General features: G+C 31.9%; 4 protein-coding genes across 11 annotated transcripts in view; 1 reads left to right on the top strand and 3 right to left on the bottom strand.

Moving 5' to 3' along the window:
* LOC132906754 (DNA ligase 3) overlaps positions 1 to 225 on the bottom strand; it is a 37,193-nt gene extending 36,968 nt beyond the window's left edge. For all 3 annotated transcript variants that reach the window (XM_060959243.1, XM_060959241.1, XM_060959242.1), the window contains exon 1: positions 62 to 225. The gene's annotated coding sequence lies outside the window, so the exon portion shown is untranslated. The remainder of the gene's footprint in view (positions 1 to 61) is intronic.
* A 189-nt stretch (positions 226 to 414) lies between these two features.
* LOC132906765 (peptidyl-prolyl cis-trans isomerase sig-7) lies at positions 415 to 2,512 on the bottom strand. The gene is made up of 4 exons (XM_060959266.1): positions 2,305 to 2,512; positions 1,698 to 2,188; positions 1,381 to 1,622; positions 415 to 1,295 (listed from the first exon to the last, which is right to left on the bottom strand). The coding sequence occupies exons 1-4, from the start codon at positions 2,372 to 2,374 to the stop codon at positions 575 to 577; spliced, it is 1,524 nt and encodes a 507-aa protein (XP_060815249.1). The 5' UTR covers positions 2,375 to 2,512; the 3' UTR covers positions 415 to 574.
* Positions 2,513 to 2,775: 263 nt separating this feature from the next.
* Positions 2,776 to 4,037, bottom strand: LOC132906767 (mitochondrial coenzyme A diphosphatase NUDT8). The gene is made up of 2 exons (XM_060959273.1): positions 3,830 to 4,037; positions 2,776 to 3,477 (listed from the first exon to the last, which is right to left on the bottom strand). Exons 1-2 carry the CDS (start codon positions 3,872 to 3,874, stop codon positions 2,797 to 2,799), a joined length of 726 nt encoding a protein of 241 aa, XP_060815256.1. The 5' UTR covers positions 3,875 to 4,037; the 3' UTR covers positions 2,776 to 2,796.
* A 1,602-nt stretch (positions 4,038 to 5,639) lies between these two features.
* LOC132906751 (NPC intracellular cholesterol transporter 1) lies at positions 5,640 to 17,126 on the top strand. Of its 6 annotated transcripts, none has more exons than XM_060959223.1 (20): positions 5,640 to 6,020; positions 6,962 to 7,313; positions 7,398 to 7,690; positions 7,913 to 8,105; positions 8,800 to 8,931; positions 9,728 to 9,850; positions 9,932 to 10,149; positions 10,229 to 10,533; positions 10,616 to 10,813; positions 10,890 to 11,091; positions 11,186 to 11,483; positions 11,568 to 11,695; positions 11,774 to 12,031; positions 12,111 to 12,274; positions 12,352 to 12,464; positions 12,539 to 13,128; positions 13,201 to 13,389; positions 13,484 to 13,571; positions 13,953 to 14,044; positions 14,912 to 14,973. In XM_060959223.1, the coding sequence occupies exons 1-20, from the start codon at positions 5,907 to 5,909 to the stop codon at positions 14,915 to 14,917; spliced, it is 4,056 nt and encodes a 1,351-aa protein (XP_060815206.1). In that variant the 5' UTR covers positions 5,640 to 5,906; the 3' UTR covers positions 14,918 to 14,973. The 6 variants fall into 6 exon arrangements, with proteins under 6 accessions (XP_060815206.1, XP_060815204.1, XP_060815205.1 ...); XM_060959221.1 differs by having other exon boundaries at positions 13,953 to 14,119; XM_060959222.1 differs by lacking the exon at positions 13,953 to 14,044 and having other exon boundaries at positions 9,743 to 9,850; positions 14,912 to 17,126.
* The last annotated feature ends 57 nt before the right edge of the window (positions 17,127 to 17,183 follow it).

Here is a 17,183-nt window from a genome sequence, read left to right as displayed (position 1 = left end):
CTCGACATAACCTCAAATTTCTTTAATCTCTATCTAATTAAGTTTTAAATGAAACTCCTACCAGCAGTTGTAGCTCCTTCGAATACTTCCAATTTGTTGTATTCACTCACGGCATGATAAGTAATTAATAAATCTTAAAATCATACAAATGTCACAACCATTTTGATCAAACTACGTTTTATCTAGTTTTATTATTCCTGTAATTTCACTAAACGCTCTTTACAAGGCATGATCGCCCCCTAGCGTTTAAACGCGCGTACATCTATGATCTTACGTGATGTTTCCGTCGGTACCAGCTTTGACTCTTTGTTTAATTTAAATCAAACAAAATATGTATGTACATACTACCGGAAAGAAAATATACATACATACGTTTAATATAAATTAGATATTATAAATAATCAAGCGTTGAAATAATTAAAGAATGATTTTTATTCGCATACAAAGTGGAAGTTTACAGTTCAATTTTACAAAATAGATATTCACAATTATATCGCGTATTGCGTATTGCATATACATTCTACGTGCGTAAAACTTGTAGTGCTATGGATAAATATCACAAATATTTTTTATATCATCTCCTTTTTTGCTTGTGTTTTTCTGATTTTTCATACCTCTCGGCAGATCGATTTTTGGTGTGCTTTTTTTTGTAGCTCGAATGTCCGTCTTTATGTTTCTCATATCTTAAATCCTCGTTACTAGAACCAGAATTCCCCCTATCCCATCTTTTTTTCTCACCGTCAGATTTCTTTTTTTGTTTGTGCTCTCTATAACTTTCCCTTTTGCTTCTGTCTCGGCTTCTGTCTCTGCTTCTATCTCGGCTTTTATCTCTACTTCTCCTTTTGCTTTCTTTCCTCCGTCTAGAGTCGTATTCGTATCTTTCCCGCGAACTATCACGATGTCTTTGTACCTTATACTTTTCCTTCTCTATATATTTATCCCTGTTATAAGTGTGTTCTACCCTAGCTTTATTGGCGTCCTTTATACGCTCATATTTTCTGTGTTCTATTTCTTTGCTCCTACTTTCATCTCTCTGCTTATGCTTCGAAATGACTTTTTCTAAACTCTCATTTCCAACCTCATCAGCTTCATCGTCAAGATATTGTATGCCTTTACCCTTGCCTTTCCATCTCATTTTGGCTACCGATTGCGAAAAATCAACGTGTATACGACGATCGTCGATCAATACATTGTCCATTTTAAAATACGCTTCTTCGCAACTTTTACGATCAGCGAATTCGATGAACGCATATTGCAATGAATCTCCAGTTTGCCGATCTCTAATAACTTCACAACTGAAAAAAGAAAAGAGAAAAGCAATTTGATCAATATACCAAATGTACTAGGTGTCTATCAGCAAGATTGCTAAACCATCTATACCCAATAATTTTTCCAAATCTGCTGAAAATAATTTCGAGATCGTCATCGGTCGTAACAGGATTTAATTTACAGACAAACAGAACATTTTCAGGTGGAGCCATTTCCGCATCTGGAATATCACCCACAATTTCCAATATTGTCGCTCTTGCTTTAGCTTCCTTCTCTTTCTGCATTTCTGTGATCTCTTCAGCTGTCATACCAGCTGTATCATCTATCACTTCGTCAGCTCCGATCCTATCGCTCTACAAATATATTTATTTACTATGACAAAGAAAATCGTGCAAATTTTAAAAACATAAAGCAAAAAGATATTATACCATTAAAACTTCTTTGGAGGGTGGTGGACTTTGATCGGGTATGATAAAATCTTTTGGATCTTCGAAAGGATCTTCCAAAATAACAGTGTGAGAGATACGTATATCCTGGTAAGGTCTGTGATCCCCATCGCAAATAGTTTCATTGAACTTGAGAATAATTTCTAGACCTTCTGTAATTTCACCAAATACACAATGTTCTCCATCCAATGATTGAAGTTCAGGTGCAAGAGTAACAAAAAACTGAGATCCAAGCATGTTGCTGCCACAATTAACCATAGACAATAAACCACTTCTATCGTGCTTTATTTTTGGCATCTGCTCTGCTTCATAATATCTTGCTTTTTCACCTAACACTATTCCATAGACACTTGTTCCACCTTTCCCAGTACTGGTGGGATCTCCGGTTTGAGCAATAAAATTGCTTTGAACAGAATGGAATAAGTTCCAGTTGTAATATTTTAATTTGCATAATTTCAAAAAATTTCGACATGCTGCAAAATATTATTCATATTAATAAATACTGTTATCAACAACCAAATTTCTTTCATTGAAAATTCCAATACATAATAACAAGAAAACATAACCTCTATTTTTGTTTTATACTTACTTTGTGGGCGTTCTTCAGTATATAAATCAACAGTAAAATCTCCTATAGTAGTTTCTACTACAACCGCCATGCTTTCACGGTTTCCTTATTTAGAGGCTAATTTCATTTCTGCTTATTATATTCATAACATCTCAATATCTCATAATATTCTTACATACATCTCCATACAATATCAGACGATATACTTATATCTAAATAACGCTCATAACAGAACATACGGATTCATCCTGTGACCAGTGACATCTACATATGTACTACTGAGCTAAATATGTATATGTAATTATATACATATGATTGACAATGCTTCCTCTTAAATTACAAGTATGTATGCATTCTTCAAACGTATTCCACATAATGAGGAAGAGAAATCATAACACTTTTTTTTAATTCTTTATATCAATTATGACACACACACACATATATATATATATATGTAAATAAGGGATGAAATACAAATTATATACAATACAATTTCACGATTAACAAATATTTTTATCTCTTTTTTTCTAGTAACATTGGCCGTGAATAAACAAGTTTGTGCTTATAGACATCAGGTACGAGAGCATTTAAGGCTATGTGTGTTATTGCTGCGGTGAAACCCCAAACACGGTGTTTCCCACCTAAATAAACCGGTAAAGTGTAATTTTCACGGAACTGAGTAAATCGACACACTGAAAGATCGCAAAGATTTTTTAAGCTGAGAAAAAAAGCTTCTTCTACTTCGTTTACATTAATTTGAAGCTTTTCTGGATCAATTTCTCCGATATAGCCGAAAACTGGCAACACCATGACGTTCTTTTTATTGATCATGTTGCCGGAGACCCAAACGTCGATTTTTTCCCTTGGAATTTTAAGTTCTTCCCATGTTTCACGTAAAGCAGTTTCTTCCAGGCTACGATCCTCTTTGTCGTGCATTCCACCGGGAAATGAAACTTGTCCACGATTCGAATTTAATTTGGTTGATCTTAAGGTATACAAGAAACCAAGTTCTCCTTTGTGCATGCATAATGGCACTAAAACAGCGGCCTGAGGAATCTCATTACCATCTATCTGTGGTAGTCTACTGGCCTTGAACTTCTCGATAAAAGATTTCCGATTTTTCTCGCTAAGCACAACTTCTGGTTTTAAATATTCCAGCCTGATCGCATTTAAGCCTTGTTGGGTTTCCGTCAACTTTTTTGTAAAGAAGAAACATTTTTTTAGTGCGATATTACGATGACAATCAATGGTATCGAAGCGCGGACATTTTAGTCGTTTTCGTACATTACATGCTAAAAAAGGCTGATTAAACATATCTCTGAAATGTTAGTAATTCAACAGCAGTGACATTTCTTTTCGAATGCTAAAAATAAAGCCAAAGAAACGAATAAAAAATTTCGTATATTCAATGTTAATACATTTTGCTTTTGCCACCATTATTTGGAAATAAATGAACGAATATTCGTGAAAGAAACGCCATCTGGTATACAAAGAATGAAGCAAGGGAATATATGACGACATTTTTATATGAAAGAAAAATACTTACAAAACAACGCTGTAAACAGCGTAAAGAAAGGGAATAGAGTTTCATTGTTGCAAGTTATATCCCAGAAATGCTTTTTACGTTACGAATGATGAGAGATCAGAAATTGTGAAAAAGAAATACGGTCTATCTAAAACGTATCTAGCCTTGATGCTCAATTTATCAAGAATCTCTTGCAACATGCCTACCATTACGATGATTTTATGCACAGCTACTAGATGTCCGATCAATCGGATTTAAATGATCTCTTTTTGAAATATGGTAATCGATGTATCGATCATATGTAATGTTAGTCTCCTAACTCGTGTTTATGCCATCTTATCTTATTTTTATACATTTTGTTACTATTACGTATTCTATTTTAAACATTTCATACACTTGCTAATCGAAGGATGTCTTCTGTAATAATTATTAAACAAATTTTTAATCGCTTGCAAATCCCATCATTCTTAGGTATTTAATGGCAATTAAAATATTTACTGAATCATGCATATATATATGTGTTTTTTACTCGTCATTTAATTCCCATTAAATTTCTTAAAATCACAGAAAACAGGAAGAACCTAAATATTACCTTTCACAATTGATATGATATTATCTATTACGAAAGACCGATGCAAAGAATGATGCTGAACGTCCGGTTGCTGTCCAAATTAACGTTTCCCTGAATATATATAAATACATGGTCAAGGAACAGTCTATTATTTGTCACGAAATGTACATCATCTGGATTCGAAAATCTCGAAAATGTTCTTTCACAGTATATTGCAGTATAGGTTCTAATTCCATTTTTAGTGGATAGTTTACCAATTATTGTCAATTTTCAAAATGTAAAATCAATTTATCATATATTATTCCAATCATGTTAATATGAAAATTTGATTTCTAGGCGTCAACTTTCACAATACATTGCGAGTGCATTGTGCATGTTAATTTATTATTTAACCGTGACCTAGATCACTACGTACAAACAATATGCAAACTGAATCTTGAAAGCATTTCTCGTTTCTACGAGAATTCTAATGTTCTTACGTTTCGAGATTTTTATCTTGTTGCGACGAATAAATCCATAGTAACGATTGAAAGGGTCTTTGCCCCAAGGCTAGAATACATTCGAATTGATTTAGGTGGTAATACGTCGAAATACGAGCAAGTGATGTATTATAAATCGATTTATGAGGAATGGTAAACTTCTAGAAACCAATTCCGATATTTCATTTCAGCTCTACAACTACGCAACAAATAGATGTGTTTTAATATTACATATGTATATTGATACAAAATTTAATTAAAGTACGAACAATGATAGCAGATAGTAATAATGGTAATAACAGTTAGTACGATGTTTTTCAATTTGTTAATTATAATATAGAAAAAAGTGAAGATCAGTCGATTTTAATGTTCGTAAACTACTGTTACGTGAATTACTATTAGCCGGAATTAATTTATATTAATTTATACATAATATCTATACATATCACTGATAATTTGTATTGAAATTAGATAACGTACATTCAGGTGTTAAACATTTTATACTATATAGAGTTTGAGGAAATGACATTTACTGATTAACGATTATATATAGTTATTAATCAGAGGTCACTTAATTATGATCTTTATTCGTGACTATAGTTATGACCTTTCTCTATCAATAAGTTCAGGGATCAAAAAATAAGTCGCTTAGTCTTCTATATTTCGTATGATTTTGCAGTTTAAGAATATGTATCGCATTTCGAGTAAACATTCCTGAGAAATTAAAGCGGGAGCCGAACAACACCGAGAATAGCCGAACGGCCCTGGATCATTCGATGCTTTTAGGATTGTGATTACCAATGTCGCCATCATGCTGCGTCTTTGCGTGCTGCGTGCCATTGGTAGAGCGCAGTTCTAGTTGCGTCGTCCGTTCAGTGAAACGTGATCGTTTGCCGCCTATGTATCTTTGTAGACTGTTTCCGACAGCAACATAAAATGCATCAATATGAGTAATACAGGCAAGGAGCAATCGTAACAAAACTACGTGTCGATGTTAAAATACAGTTTAAAGTAATCGTTCGATATCGGCTGTGTTCGTAAACGAGTTATGTATTGGTTTTACGTGTTTTACCGAGGCCACCGTCGAACTTTGACAGACGCTAGCATGTCACGTCTAAACGTGATAATCTTTGTGCTGGGTGCTTTGAATGTTATTAACGCAGTAAGTTAATTAATTATTCACAAAATTACGACGTTACAAGTATTGTACAAATAATTCATCGTCTATACCACACCCTGGTGTCGTAAAACATCTCGCATTCGTGACGTCATCTCGGCCTATCCTCGTGAAAATTTACCGTTGATATCGTCGCTGCGGCTGTTGCATTTGTCCAAAGAAGTCCATTAAATTTAATTATACCTTTGCCTTGTGCGTTAAGGGGACATTAACTGATGTCACTTGATCTTTATTTGCCGTGATGAGATCAATGCAGATCTTTTTAACTGCTCTTATTAAAATCAATGTTCCTGTTTAAAAGAATTCACAAAATTTTCTTTCGAGATTAACGTCATACTTTCTGTTTACATAAACTTTTTACAAAATGTTTGTATACTTCGAAAAAAGTTATTTAGGATCTCAAATTGTATAAATATATTTTCTGATAAAAAATAATTTCTTGGAAAATGAATCATGAGTTGAGACTGGGTAATAGTTTATTTTTGTTATCATTTGCTATAATAAAAGATATGATAAGTAAATAAGAAATAATGATTTGCAAGAGAGTAGATAAACAGATACTTTATTTCTTTAACAATGTAATGTAATTACAGGATGATTAATTTATAGCACATAATAACTTCATAACTAATATTAGTCCTATCTCTTATCAAATGATTACACTATGAAAGAATTTCAATGTCTTTATACATGATCTCATATTGCTCTCATGGCAGTGATTCATTACTTGTTAATATTGTATAGTTGAGGCAATAATTTAAATTCAATAAAAATTAGATTGAATTGAAAAATTTAAATAATTTAAATTGATATGTTTTTGATCAATATTTTTGCTTTAACCACCAAGAAATTAGAAATACATTTTGATGAAGCAATATTTAAAATATATTTTGTTAAAAGAAAAGTTGTTTAATATTTGTCAATAGGTATCTGCAACACAAGATGGTCAGTGTATTTGGTATGGAGAATGTTACACAGACATGTATATGCACAAAAAGAATTGCCCTTATACAGGACCAGCTAAGTTATTGGATAATGAAGGACAAAAACTATTGGCTAAAAATTGTCCTCATTTAATGATTGATTCTGGAAATGGGATTAATACTTGCTGCGATACAAATCAGTTAAAAACAATGGATCAAAATATTAAGCTAGCATCTAATTTTTTAAACAGATGCCCTAGCTGTTTGGATAATTTAGTAAAGCATTTCTGTGAATTTACTTGTAGCACAGTACAAAGCAAGTTCATCAATGTTACAGAAATACAAACAGAGAAAGGTAATTTGATTATTTAACAATGTTTCTGTAAATATAAAATCACTGTAACATGTATTAAATAATAATATATAAATTTTTTTTTAGAAGTAAAATATGTCAATAGCATAGATATATATATAACAAATAAGTATTTGGAAGGTACATTTAATTCCTGTAACAAAGTATCAGTACCTAGCACTGGTCAATTAGCAATGGATTTAATGTGTGGCATATGGGGAGCTAGTAGATGTACCACATTAAAATGGTTCCATTATATGGGTGATGCAGCAAACAATCAATATGTACCATTTCAAATCACATATAAAAATACTGATGAACCTGTAGGTTCATTTATTCCTGTAGACCCTAAAATTACTCCTTGCAATAAAGCATTAAATGTAAGTATTTGTAAGAGTTAATTAGCTATAAATAAATTAAGCTTAATTGGTTTTCATATACTATATCTATATGATATATGATGTATACTATACATATACATATTAATTAAATTATGGAGTTAGTATAAATCAAGCTACAAACATGAACATTTTTTAGAGAATTTGTAATTTGACCTTTTCTCTGAATTAACGAAATTTATTGAATATGTTCTATATGTGTAGAAAAATACTCCAGCATGCAGTTGTGTAGACTGCGAAGCCAGTTGCCCAGTACCACCATCACCACCTCCCTTGCCAACACCTTTTACCATTTTTGGCTATGATGGCTATGCTGTAATGATGATCATTACTTTTGTGTGTGGTTCAGCTCTTTTCATCTTATCCATTGTATGCTTCAATAATAGAAAACAAATTGGTAAGGAACTTCATTTATTGTTTAAAGATATTTATTCAGAAAAAAACATCTCATTCTTTGTATATTTGTGAAGGAAATTGCTAAATTTATTGCATTATGGAAATTGCAGTGTGAGATGCATCTTTTATCCCTCAAACTCTGTAACATATTTTATTCAATAATAGTTTACACAGTACTGTTTTTACCTTGCATTAGTGACTAATTTTGTATGTAATTGTCACTTACATTATTTTAAAGAGAACAAGTACACTTCAGTTCAAATTATCTTAATATTTAATCCACATCATTGACCTTTCTTCCTTGATACAGGATTATTTTTATTGCTGTGTTTCTTCTGTATTATCTTATTCTTTGGTTGTGGTTTAAGAATTTATTTTATAAATTTTGCACTATGCTTTGTTTGATGAACATTTGTTTTTTATTTTTCCCCAATTAATAATTCATAATTATGGAGGAGCATATATATATGACAATTAAAACAATATTAAAAATAACATCAAAACATTATGACAGTCATTATTTCATTGGCAGATGCTTATATTACAATGAACGGTAGAAATAAAAATATCAACTATTTTTATTATTCATTTCTCATGACAAATATAGTATCATGAATAAATAAGATAATTGTATGAAATTGAAAAGATTTGATTTAGAATCATCAGTTGTATGTATGGTGTGCGTATATGTATAGTTGCACGAGGTGAGGAAGTAGGAAGGCAGGTGGGTAGACGCCTAGCCGCAGGGTTACACCACCCAGGAGATGGTGCTCGTATTGCTCTCGCCGCAGACCAGGAAGACAGCCCACTTCAATCTAAACGTTCCAGTACGTTCCTATCAAGTGTATCTTCAATATGTGGACTTGTGCTTGATCCTTAATTTCTTTTTCATTACTGTATATCGTTTTGTTGTTATGGTATTATGCTTGGTTATCATCCTCATCATTTGTGCTTCGTCATTTTCCTGAGTAAAGAACTTTCCCTTTATTTCTTATGTATTGTTACTATGTATTGTCATCATTAAAGTACTTCCAAATTTCTCCATATTAATGTTTCTCAAAATGTATGCAGTATGTTATGGGAACATATCCTAAAATTAGTGAACAGAATAAGTAAATCAGTTTATTAAATATTTGTTATATCACTGTTGTAAACATTGCATAATATTTCGATTCAAAGCATATATGGTATTTACTAGGAACATTTATACTTCCATAATTAATATTCATTTTATTACCATACGGAATAAGTTAAATTTAAAATGTTTTTATATTTTTATATTTACTTTTAATGTTCTACATTCTTTAATAGAAATATTCAAAACATTATGGTTGCCTGCAATATATTTGATATTTAAAATTTTAAGTTGCTGAATTAAACCAATTATTGTTTGTTTTCTCTATGTTTATATTAATTATTTCTACTTTAAATTATTTTAGTACAAAATTTATATGTTATTTCAATATTTTCGTTGCAACATTTTTATTCTGTACAACTGAATGAATAGTTTGCTTAATGTATCTGTTTACAGCACACTATTTACAATTTATTTCACTTACTGCAGCACTTTCTGGACATATACATTACAATATGCTCTTTTCCGTAACAAAAAAACTTTTATAGGTGTGATATCTGCAGATGATTTGCCGAGTGGATTCGACGATGAAGAACAATCAACATTCATCGAAAGATTAGGTGCAGGCACCGATAAACTGTTAGCAGAATTCTTTTGTTGGTGGGGTACAGGTATATGATCATTTCATTACATAATGTTTCAGAAGTATTATATTTCAATAACGGTCAGAAGTATTCAATTTCTTTCTTTAGCATGCGCGTCACGACCTTGGTTTGTCCTTTTCGTTGGTTTCTTATTTATCATTAGTTTGGGACATGGAATAAAATATATACATGTTACCACTGATCCAGTTGAATTATGGGCTGCTCCACAATCTCGATCACGAATTGAAAAAGAATATTTCGATCAACATTTTGAACCATTCTATAGAACTGAACAAATAATTATAACATCAGTTGGTTTGCCGAACGTAAGTTTTGATCACTGGAAGAGTAACATTATTTTTTAGCAATATATAGAAGACGTACAGCTATATCAATTATTTTTAGATTGTACATAATACATCCAATGGTCCAGTTATCTTTGGTCCTGTATTTAATGATACCTTTCTCAAAACTATCTACAAATTACAAGAAGAAATAAAGAAGATAATAACTCCAAATAATTATACCTTAGCAAACATATGTTTTGCTCCATTAACCAGTCCGTTTACGGGATCGCCAACAGTATCACAATGTGTCATTCAAAGTATTTGGGGATATTGGCAGGACAGTGTAGAAACTTTTGATTACACTACTGTAGATGATGATAATTTTACAGTAAATTATTTAGATCACTTCAGAGTTTGTTCGCAGTAAGCTAATTTGATTATAGAGCGTCATACTAGTATCAAGATATATCTTTGCTAACAATTTTTTATTATATTTTATCTTCAGAAACGCATATAATCCTGAATGTCTGGCACCTTATGGTGGTCCTGTGGAACCAGCAATTGCAGTTGGGGGATTTCTATCACCAGGTCAAGATCTCCAGAATCCTTCATATGAGAAAGCCACAGCAGTAATTTTATCTATACTAGTAAATAATTATCATAATAAATCCAAGTTACATCCAGCAATGGAATGGGAAATGAGGTGATTAAATTACATAGAGTGAAAAAGAATATTTAAGTGTTTGTTCTTCATTATTTAAGTGATATTGTAATTTTAGTTACGTCAAATTTATGAAAAATTGGATAGCGACAAAGAAACCAGCATTTATGGATATTGCTTTTACTTCAGAACGTTCAATAGAGGATGAATTGAATCGTGAATCTCAATCAGATGTTTTAACAATTCTTGTCTCATATATTATTATGTTTGCATATATTGCGATTTCTCTCGGGCAGATAAAAAATTGCAGTCGACTTTTGGTAAAAATGACAAAAGAAAAAAATTCAAAATCAGATATGGTATCACATATTTATTTTACTGATGTATATCTAACATTTACTTCTTTATTTTTAGATCGATTCTAAAATTACTCTTGGCCTTGGTGGTGTACTTTTGGTATTGGCCTCTGTTGTTTGTTCTGTTGGTTTATTTGGTTTTGTTGGCATTCCGGCTACGCTGATTATTATTGAAGTCATACCATTCCTTGTCCTTGCTGTTGGAGTAGACAATATTTTCATACTTGTCCAAACACATCAAAGGGAAAGTCGTCGTCCTAATGAATCAATACCTGAACATATCGGTCGTATTCTCGGTCAAGTGGGACCAAGTATGTTGCTTACCAGTGTGTCAGAAAGTTGTTGTTTCTTCCTTGGTAAATATTGAAAAGATTCACATATATTAAGTATGAACTAAGGAACGTCGAGTATAATATGCTGAAAATATTATGTTTCTTTAGGTGGATTATCTGATATGCCTGCCGTTAGAGCTTTTGCTCTATATGCCGGTATGGCATTATTGGTAGATTTTGTGCTACAAGTAACCTGTTTTGTTAGCTTATTAGCACTAGATACTGTTCGTCAAGCAGTATGTATTAATAACATTGAATAGTACATATTCTGTAACAAAAGTCTGGTGTAACTGACATTTTTATATATTTTTTAGAACAACAAACTTGATGTATGTTGTTTTATTCGTGGATCGAAGAAAGACGACGGGGAGGAAGTAGTAAACGGAATTTTGTATAAACTTTTCAAAGTTGTGTATGTTCCACTACTGTTGAAAAAATGGGTGCGTGCATTTGTTATGATAGTATTTTTTGGATGGATCTGTTCAAGCATTGCGGTTGTTCCGCACATTGAAATTGGTCTAGATCAGGAACTTTCTATGCCTGAAGATAGTTTTGTCTTGAAATATTTCAAAGTAAGTAATATAATATTTACAATAAAAAACACAAATTACTTAAGAAATGGTTATATCATTTTCTTCTTTTCTTTTCAAGTTTTTAAATAATTACTTATCTATTGGACCACCAATGTACTTTGTTGTAAAAGAAGGATTAAATTATTCTAACAAAGATGTACAGAATCTTGTATGTGGCGGTCAATATTGTAATAACGATTCGGTATCGACTCAAATATTTATAGCATCAAAACAATCAAATAGGTAATTGTCACATTTATTATATAAATTATATTGTATCGAATCATAAAACAGACTTATTGAAATAATTGCTTATTTAGGACATACATAGCAAAACCTGCATCATCGTGGCTGGATGATTATATCGACTGGTCTCAATTGTCGATGTGTTGCAAATATTTTGTTTCAAATGATTCTTTCTGTCCGCATACAGGTATAAAATTGAATTTTCTTGTAATATCTCAGAATATTGAAAAGAAAACGAAAATATATATTTCATATTTTCAGGATCTAGTAAATATTGCTCTTCGTGTAATATCACCACAAATAATATTGGAAGACCTATACCAACAGACTTCGAACGATATGTATCATTTTTCTTGCAAGATAATCCTGATGAAATGTGCGCTAAAGCAGGTCATGCTGCTTATGGTCGCGGTGTTAACTATGTTACTGACCTTGAAACAGGCCTCTCGAAAGTCGGGGCGTCCTATTTTATGGCTTACCATACTATATTAAAAACATCCGCCGATTATTACGAATCGATGAGAGCTGCAAGAGCTATATCAGCAAATATAACAGAGACGATTAACAACTATTTAAAAAGTATCGGTGACAGTTCAACTGTTGAAGTGTTTCCGTACAGCATATTTTATGTTTTTTACGAGCAGTACTTAACAATGTGGCCGGACACGTTATATAGTATAGGGATATCCTTAATTGCTATTTTTGTGGTAACTTTCCTTTTGATGGGTTTGGACATATTTTCCTCTGTTATTGTTGTAATTACCATTATGATGATTGTGGTTAATATTGGTGGTTTAATGTATTGGTGGCATATAACGTTAAATGCAGTATCTCTCGTTAATCTTGTTATGGTAAGCATATCGAGTTTCAGATTTTAAACATAGAATGTCATCAGGAAAGTAAACAATGTACTTTTTCTACAGGCTGTTGGAATTGCCGTGGAATTTTGTAGTCATTTGGTACATTCCTTCTCAGTATCAGTAAAAACAACACGTGTTGAAAGGGTTGCTGATGCATTAACGAATATGGGAAGTTCAATTTTTAGCGGTATCACTCTTACGAAGTTTGGTGGAATTATAGTACTCGGTTTTGCTAGAAGTCAAATCTTTAAGGTAGGTCTTAATAATTACGTTTATTTGCGTTGTCCTTATATATATTATTCCTGTTTTATAATAAAACTAAACTTATTGTTGAAAAAATCTTCAGGTATTCTACTTCAGAATGTACCTGGGTATTGTGTTGTTTGGGGCTGCACATGGTCTAATATTCCTGCCAGTATTATTAAGTTACATTGGTAAGATTGATTTATTAGTTTCGGTTTTATTATCATATTCTCGCATTAAAATCAAATTTTCCATATAAATCAAATTAAATTCCTTAAAACACCAGTGCCACTTAACATAGTAAAAAAATAAGTTTAATTTTCATATCCCTAGACATTAGGAAGTACAATCGACATACAAGAAGGTTGTGCTCTGCAGACAAAGTATATGGTCCCTTACATCTTTTTGCTTCACTATTAACATTTGTATATACTTGTTTTTGTTCGCATGCCAACTTAGACATTCGTCTTTAAGTATTGACGACCTTCTAGTAATTTCTATTCGAAAGAACTAAAAAAAAAAGTACAGTATCAACTTAAGAGAGCTTTGGTCATGGCTTCTGGTGGTTCTAGGCACACCAATGAACAGAGAAAAGTTAGCAAATCACAAGAGAGCAATGCAAGGAAATCTGGACAACGTACAGGAGACTTCCTTGAATCATCGCGTAAGCAAACTCAATTCTCCTCCCACACCCACCACAAGCACACCTACGTTCAGAGTGCTTGAATACGAAAGATAGGTACGCAGGATACACATATATTTACACTTCCTTTCGTATCATTACAATATTTCTATCTTTGTTCGACTTGATATTCAACACAGCTTTATGCAACACCCGGCTTTATTTCAAAATTAGTCTATAAAAACAGTATTTATTTATGGTTACATAAAACTAGTATTGTAAATATTTCTGACACATTGAATGGTATTTGAAGCACTTACTTAATAGATACTCGAAAATGCAAACACTATAGGCTTCTTTCTGAGATTTTTTTATTACGACGCAATCTGTGTATGTCGATGAGTGTGGGATGGGATATATATATCTATCAATTTCTACGAAAGTATACTGCTTTGTTAACGTAATTTTCCTTTCATTGTTTCAATAACTATAAATTAGTTGCAAAATTCCTCTTTTCTATTTCATGCGTTTCATGAATGCTCTTGTGGTATAATTGCCATTGCGTGTATTATAAAATCAAGTACATATCACAAATGCTATTGGTAATCTGATTTAATAACATAAATATAATTGGCGGTGGAAGTAGTTGTTAGCTTTTTGATTGTGTTAAGTTATTTTGCAATATCATTTAAAAGAGGGATATGGAAAGATGGAAAGATGTATTGCCACTGGTGAATAGATCTCATGTCTTCCTCCTTTTCAAACATATCATTATTTTTGTTCTCTTTTTCTATTAAATATAATTTGCATTATAATTTATTTGTTTAACATGCTTTTAGTCAGCTACGATAAATAATGGATATCGAAGTAAAGACTCAAGTTATGTCTATCTTTTATTATTATTTGCAGGCGTGATGTCGCGCCGAGGGCGTAGAAAAGCCCACGAATGTGCCAGCAGGGCTAGAAACGAATCTAGGAGTCAAGTGTGTGGGCCTGACTCTCCTTTACTCCAAAATGACAACAATCAGTACCCAACCACTTCCTACGCCAGTGTGAACTCCATAGAGCAGTTACATCAAGTGACTTTTTAGCATTAATCGTTATCCGAATTAACTCATAAAACGACTTTTATACTTAGAGAGACTGAACATAATCTGTTTGTATAATACAGAATTATTTTTACTATATATGTATGATCAACAATTTTTCCTTTTTTTAAAGTTCAGTAGATTTGCGTCTGATGTTGAATGGCGATCGAGAATCATGTAATCGATGCGAACTATGAAGTTCACGTCTGGTATATTTCGTAACTAGGAAGAAAAATTTCGTATCTTGTTGTTACTATTAAGATAATAAGATTGCGTTATATTTAAGATATTTAATTATAAAAGAACGTCTCATAATTTTACATCATTCTATTTCTAAAGCTTTAAGATTTATGGGTATAATATGTGAAATGGTGCAATTGATCAAATCAATTGAAAGTGTCAAGAGATGTTGTAATATGATTTTAATTAATCTTAATTTTATGTTTTCCGGTATTTTTTCAGTGAAAATGCGTAAATCTGTGTTGCTTGGCAAACGGTAAATGTACCTGCATTTTTATCGTGCTTTATCTCTATTTGTGCATTTTGTCATTGTGAGGTAATGTTAGTTTCCGATATAGGTGTCGTATAATGCAGGTTTCGAATAAACCAAGTCGACGGTAAGATTTGTATATCATATCAAAAGGTTTAAGATAAACAGCGTATTTCTTTTAATGTCTTTTCGAATACTTTGCATAATATGACTCGAAATTTCATCTAAAAATATTAACCGTCCATAATTGAGATGAAATATCGAATATGTACAAATTTGAATTTTGTATTGTATAAATCGTTAGAGAATTATATATACATATACGTAAGCCGTAATTCTCAACGTAAGTAGATTTAGATTAACAGCTTAAAATTCGTGCGGCATCCATATCGGAGCACATTTTACCCTGATTTTCTTTCCATGATATATGTATAAACGATAGTACTCGTTGTTTCTTATATATGGTTGATATTAGTAAGAGTTTCCAGAAATATGTTTTTAGTTCAAACCAAGCATCCGGAAACTATTTCGTATTCCCTTTATTTTTTCTTATAACCGATAGATATTTTAGACGAAGTTTTTTTATTTGATTTTGTTTTGTCTGCAATCTTATTGGATATGGGTAATATTATACAAGTCACAGCAGATTTCTAAGTACTGAAAGGAAAAGGCAATGACAAATTATTATTTTTTACCATGCAGTAGCCGCTTGGTTTTAGTAGATTTCGTTCTTACAATTTGCCTAATTAATTCTAGGTAATTAAGACATTCGAGAAACGAAAAAAACAGGTAGTTAGCCTTATTACTAGAAGTTAAACGATATAGTCGTATTAGTGCTTAATTTCTTTTGCGTGCTTCATCGGTGTAAAGTGTCTCCTAAGAGTTGTACGTTTCTGCTCAATATCTGTAACAAATGTAAGCAGTATTGTTTTTTCATATGAGAAGTTGAACATAGAAAAATGTTCGGATAGCTTGATTGCATCGAAACGATATCAATGTCCTTTATAAATGTGGATATTTCCTGTTGCGAGTTGAACTCGAACATGTTTTCTAAATTATTTGTATACGAATAACAATTTTTATACTGACAACAAAACAATACGTAATGCAATGTTGCAAAAAATCTCGTTAGTTAAATAATAGATGATTCGTTGACGATTGTTACGATATTATGCTATGTATATACACAGGTAAAACGATATTCTTTCATATAAATCTATGTTTGTAAATCCGGTTGAGTATTCCTTACACATCAAATTAGTATTCAAGCGGTTAAAGGCATGTCCTACATATATACATGGTTAAGAAAAAAGAAGTACTATGACTGTTAAATAAAAGGTGCCATAATTTGGCAACAAGTACGTAAAATTATACTTGGGTTCATTCATACGTCAAAATGTCATGAACATATCATTGCAAAATCTTCAGTATTAAATTTTTGTGACGAGCAAAGCATGGCGATACTACCAAAGAGATGTCCGATCAACACGACGATACTGTGTTAACACGTAATATGAATAAAAATTTTTCTGTTTGTACAATACAAGTGTCTTGTGTATTCTTCATATAGAATAGATTTAACAAGCGTGGAAGAAGAGTGCTG

This window comes from Bombus pascuorum, chromosome 5 (genome assembly GCF_905332965.1).
Source record: "Bombus pascuorum chromosome 5, iyBomPasc1.1, whole genome shotgun sequence".
NCBI classification, from domain to species: domain Eukaryota; kingdom Metazoa; phylum Arthropoda; class Insecta; order Hymenoptera; family Apidae; genus Bombus; species Bombus pascuorum.
Note: the sequence above shows the minus strand (reverse complement) of the source record. Positions and strands in the feature narration are given on the sequence as shown.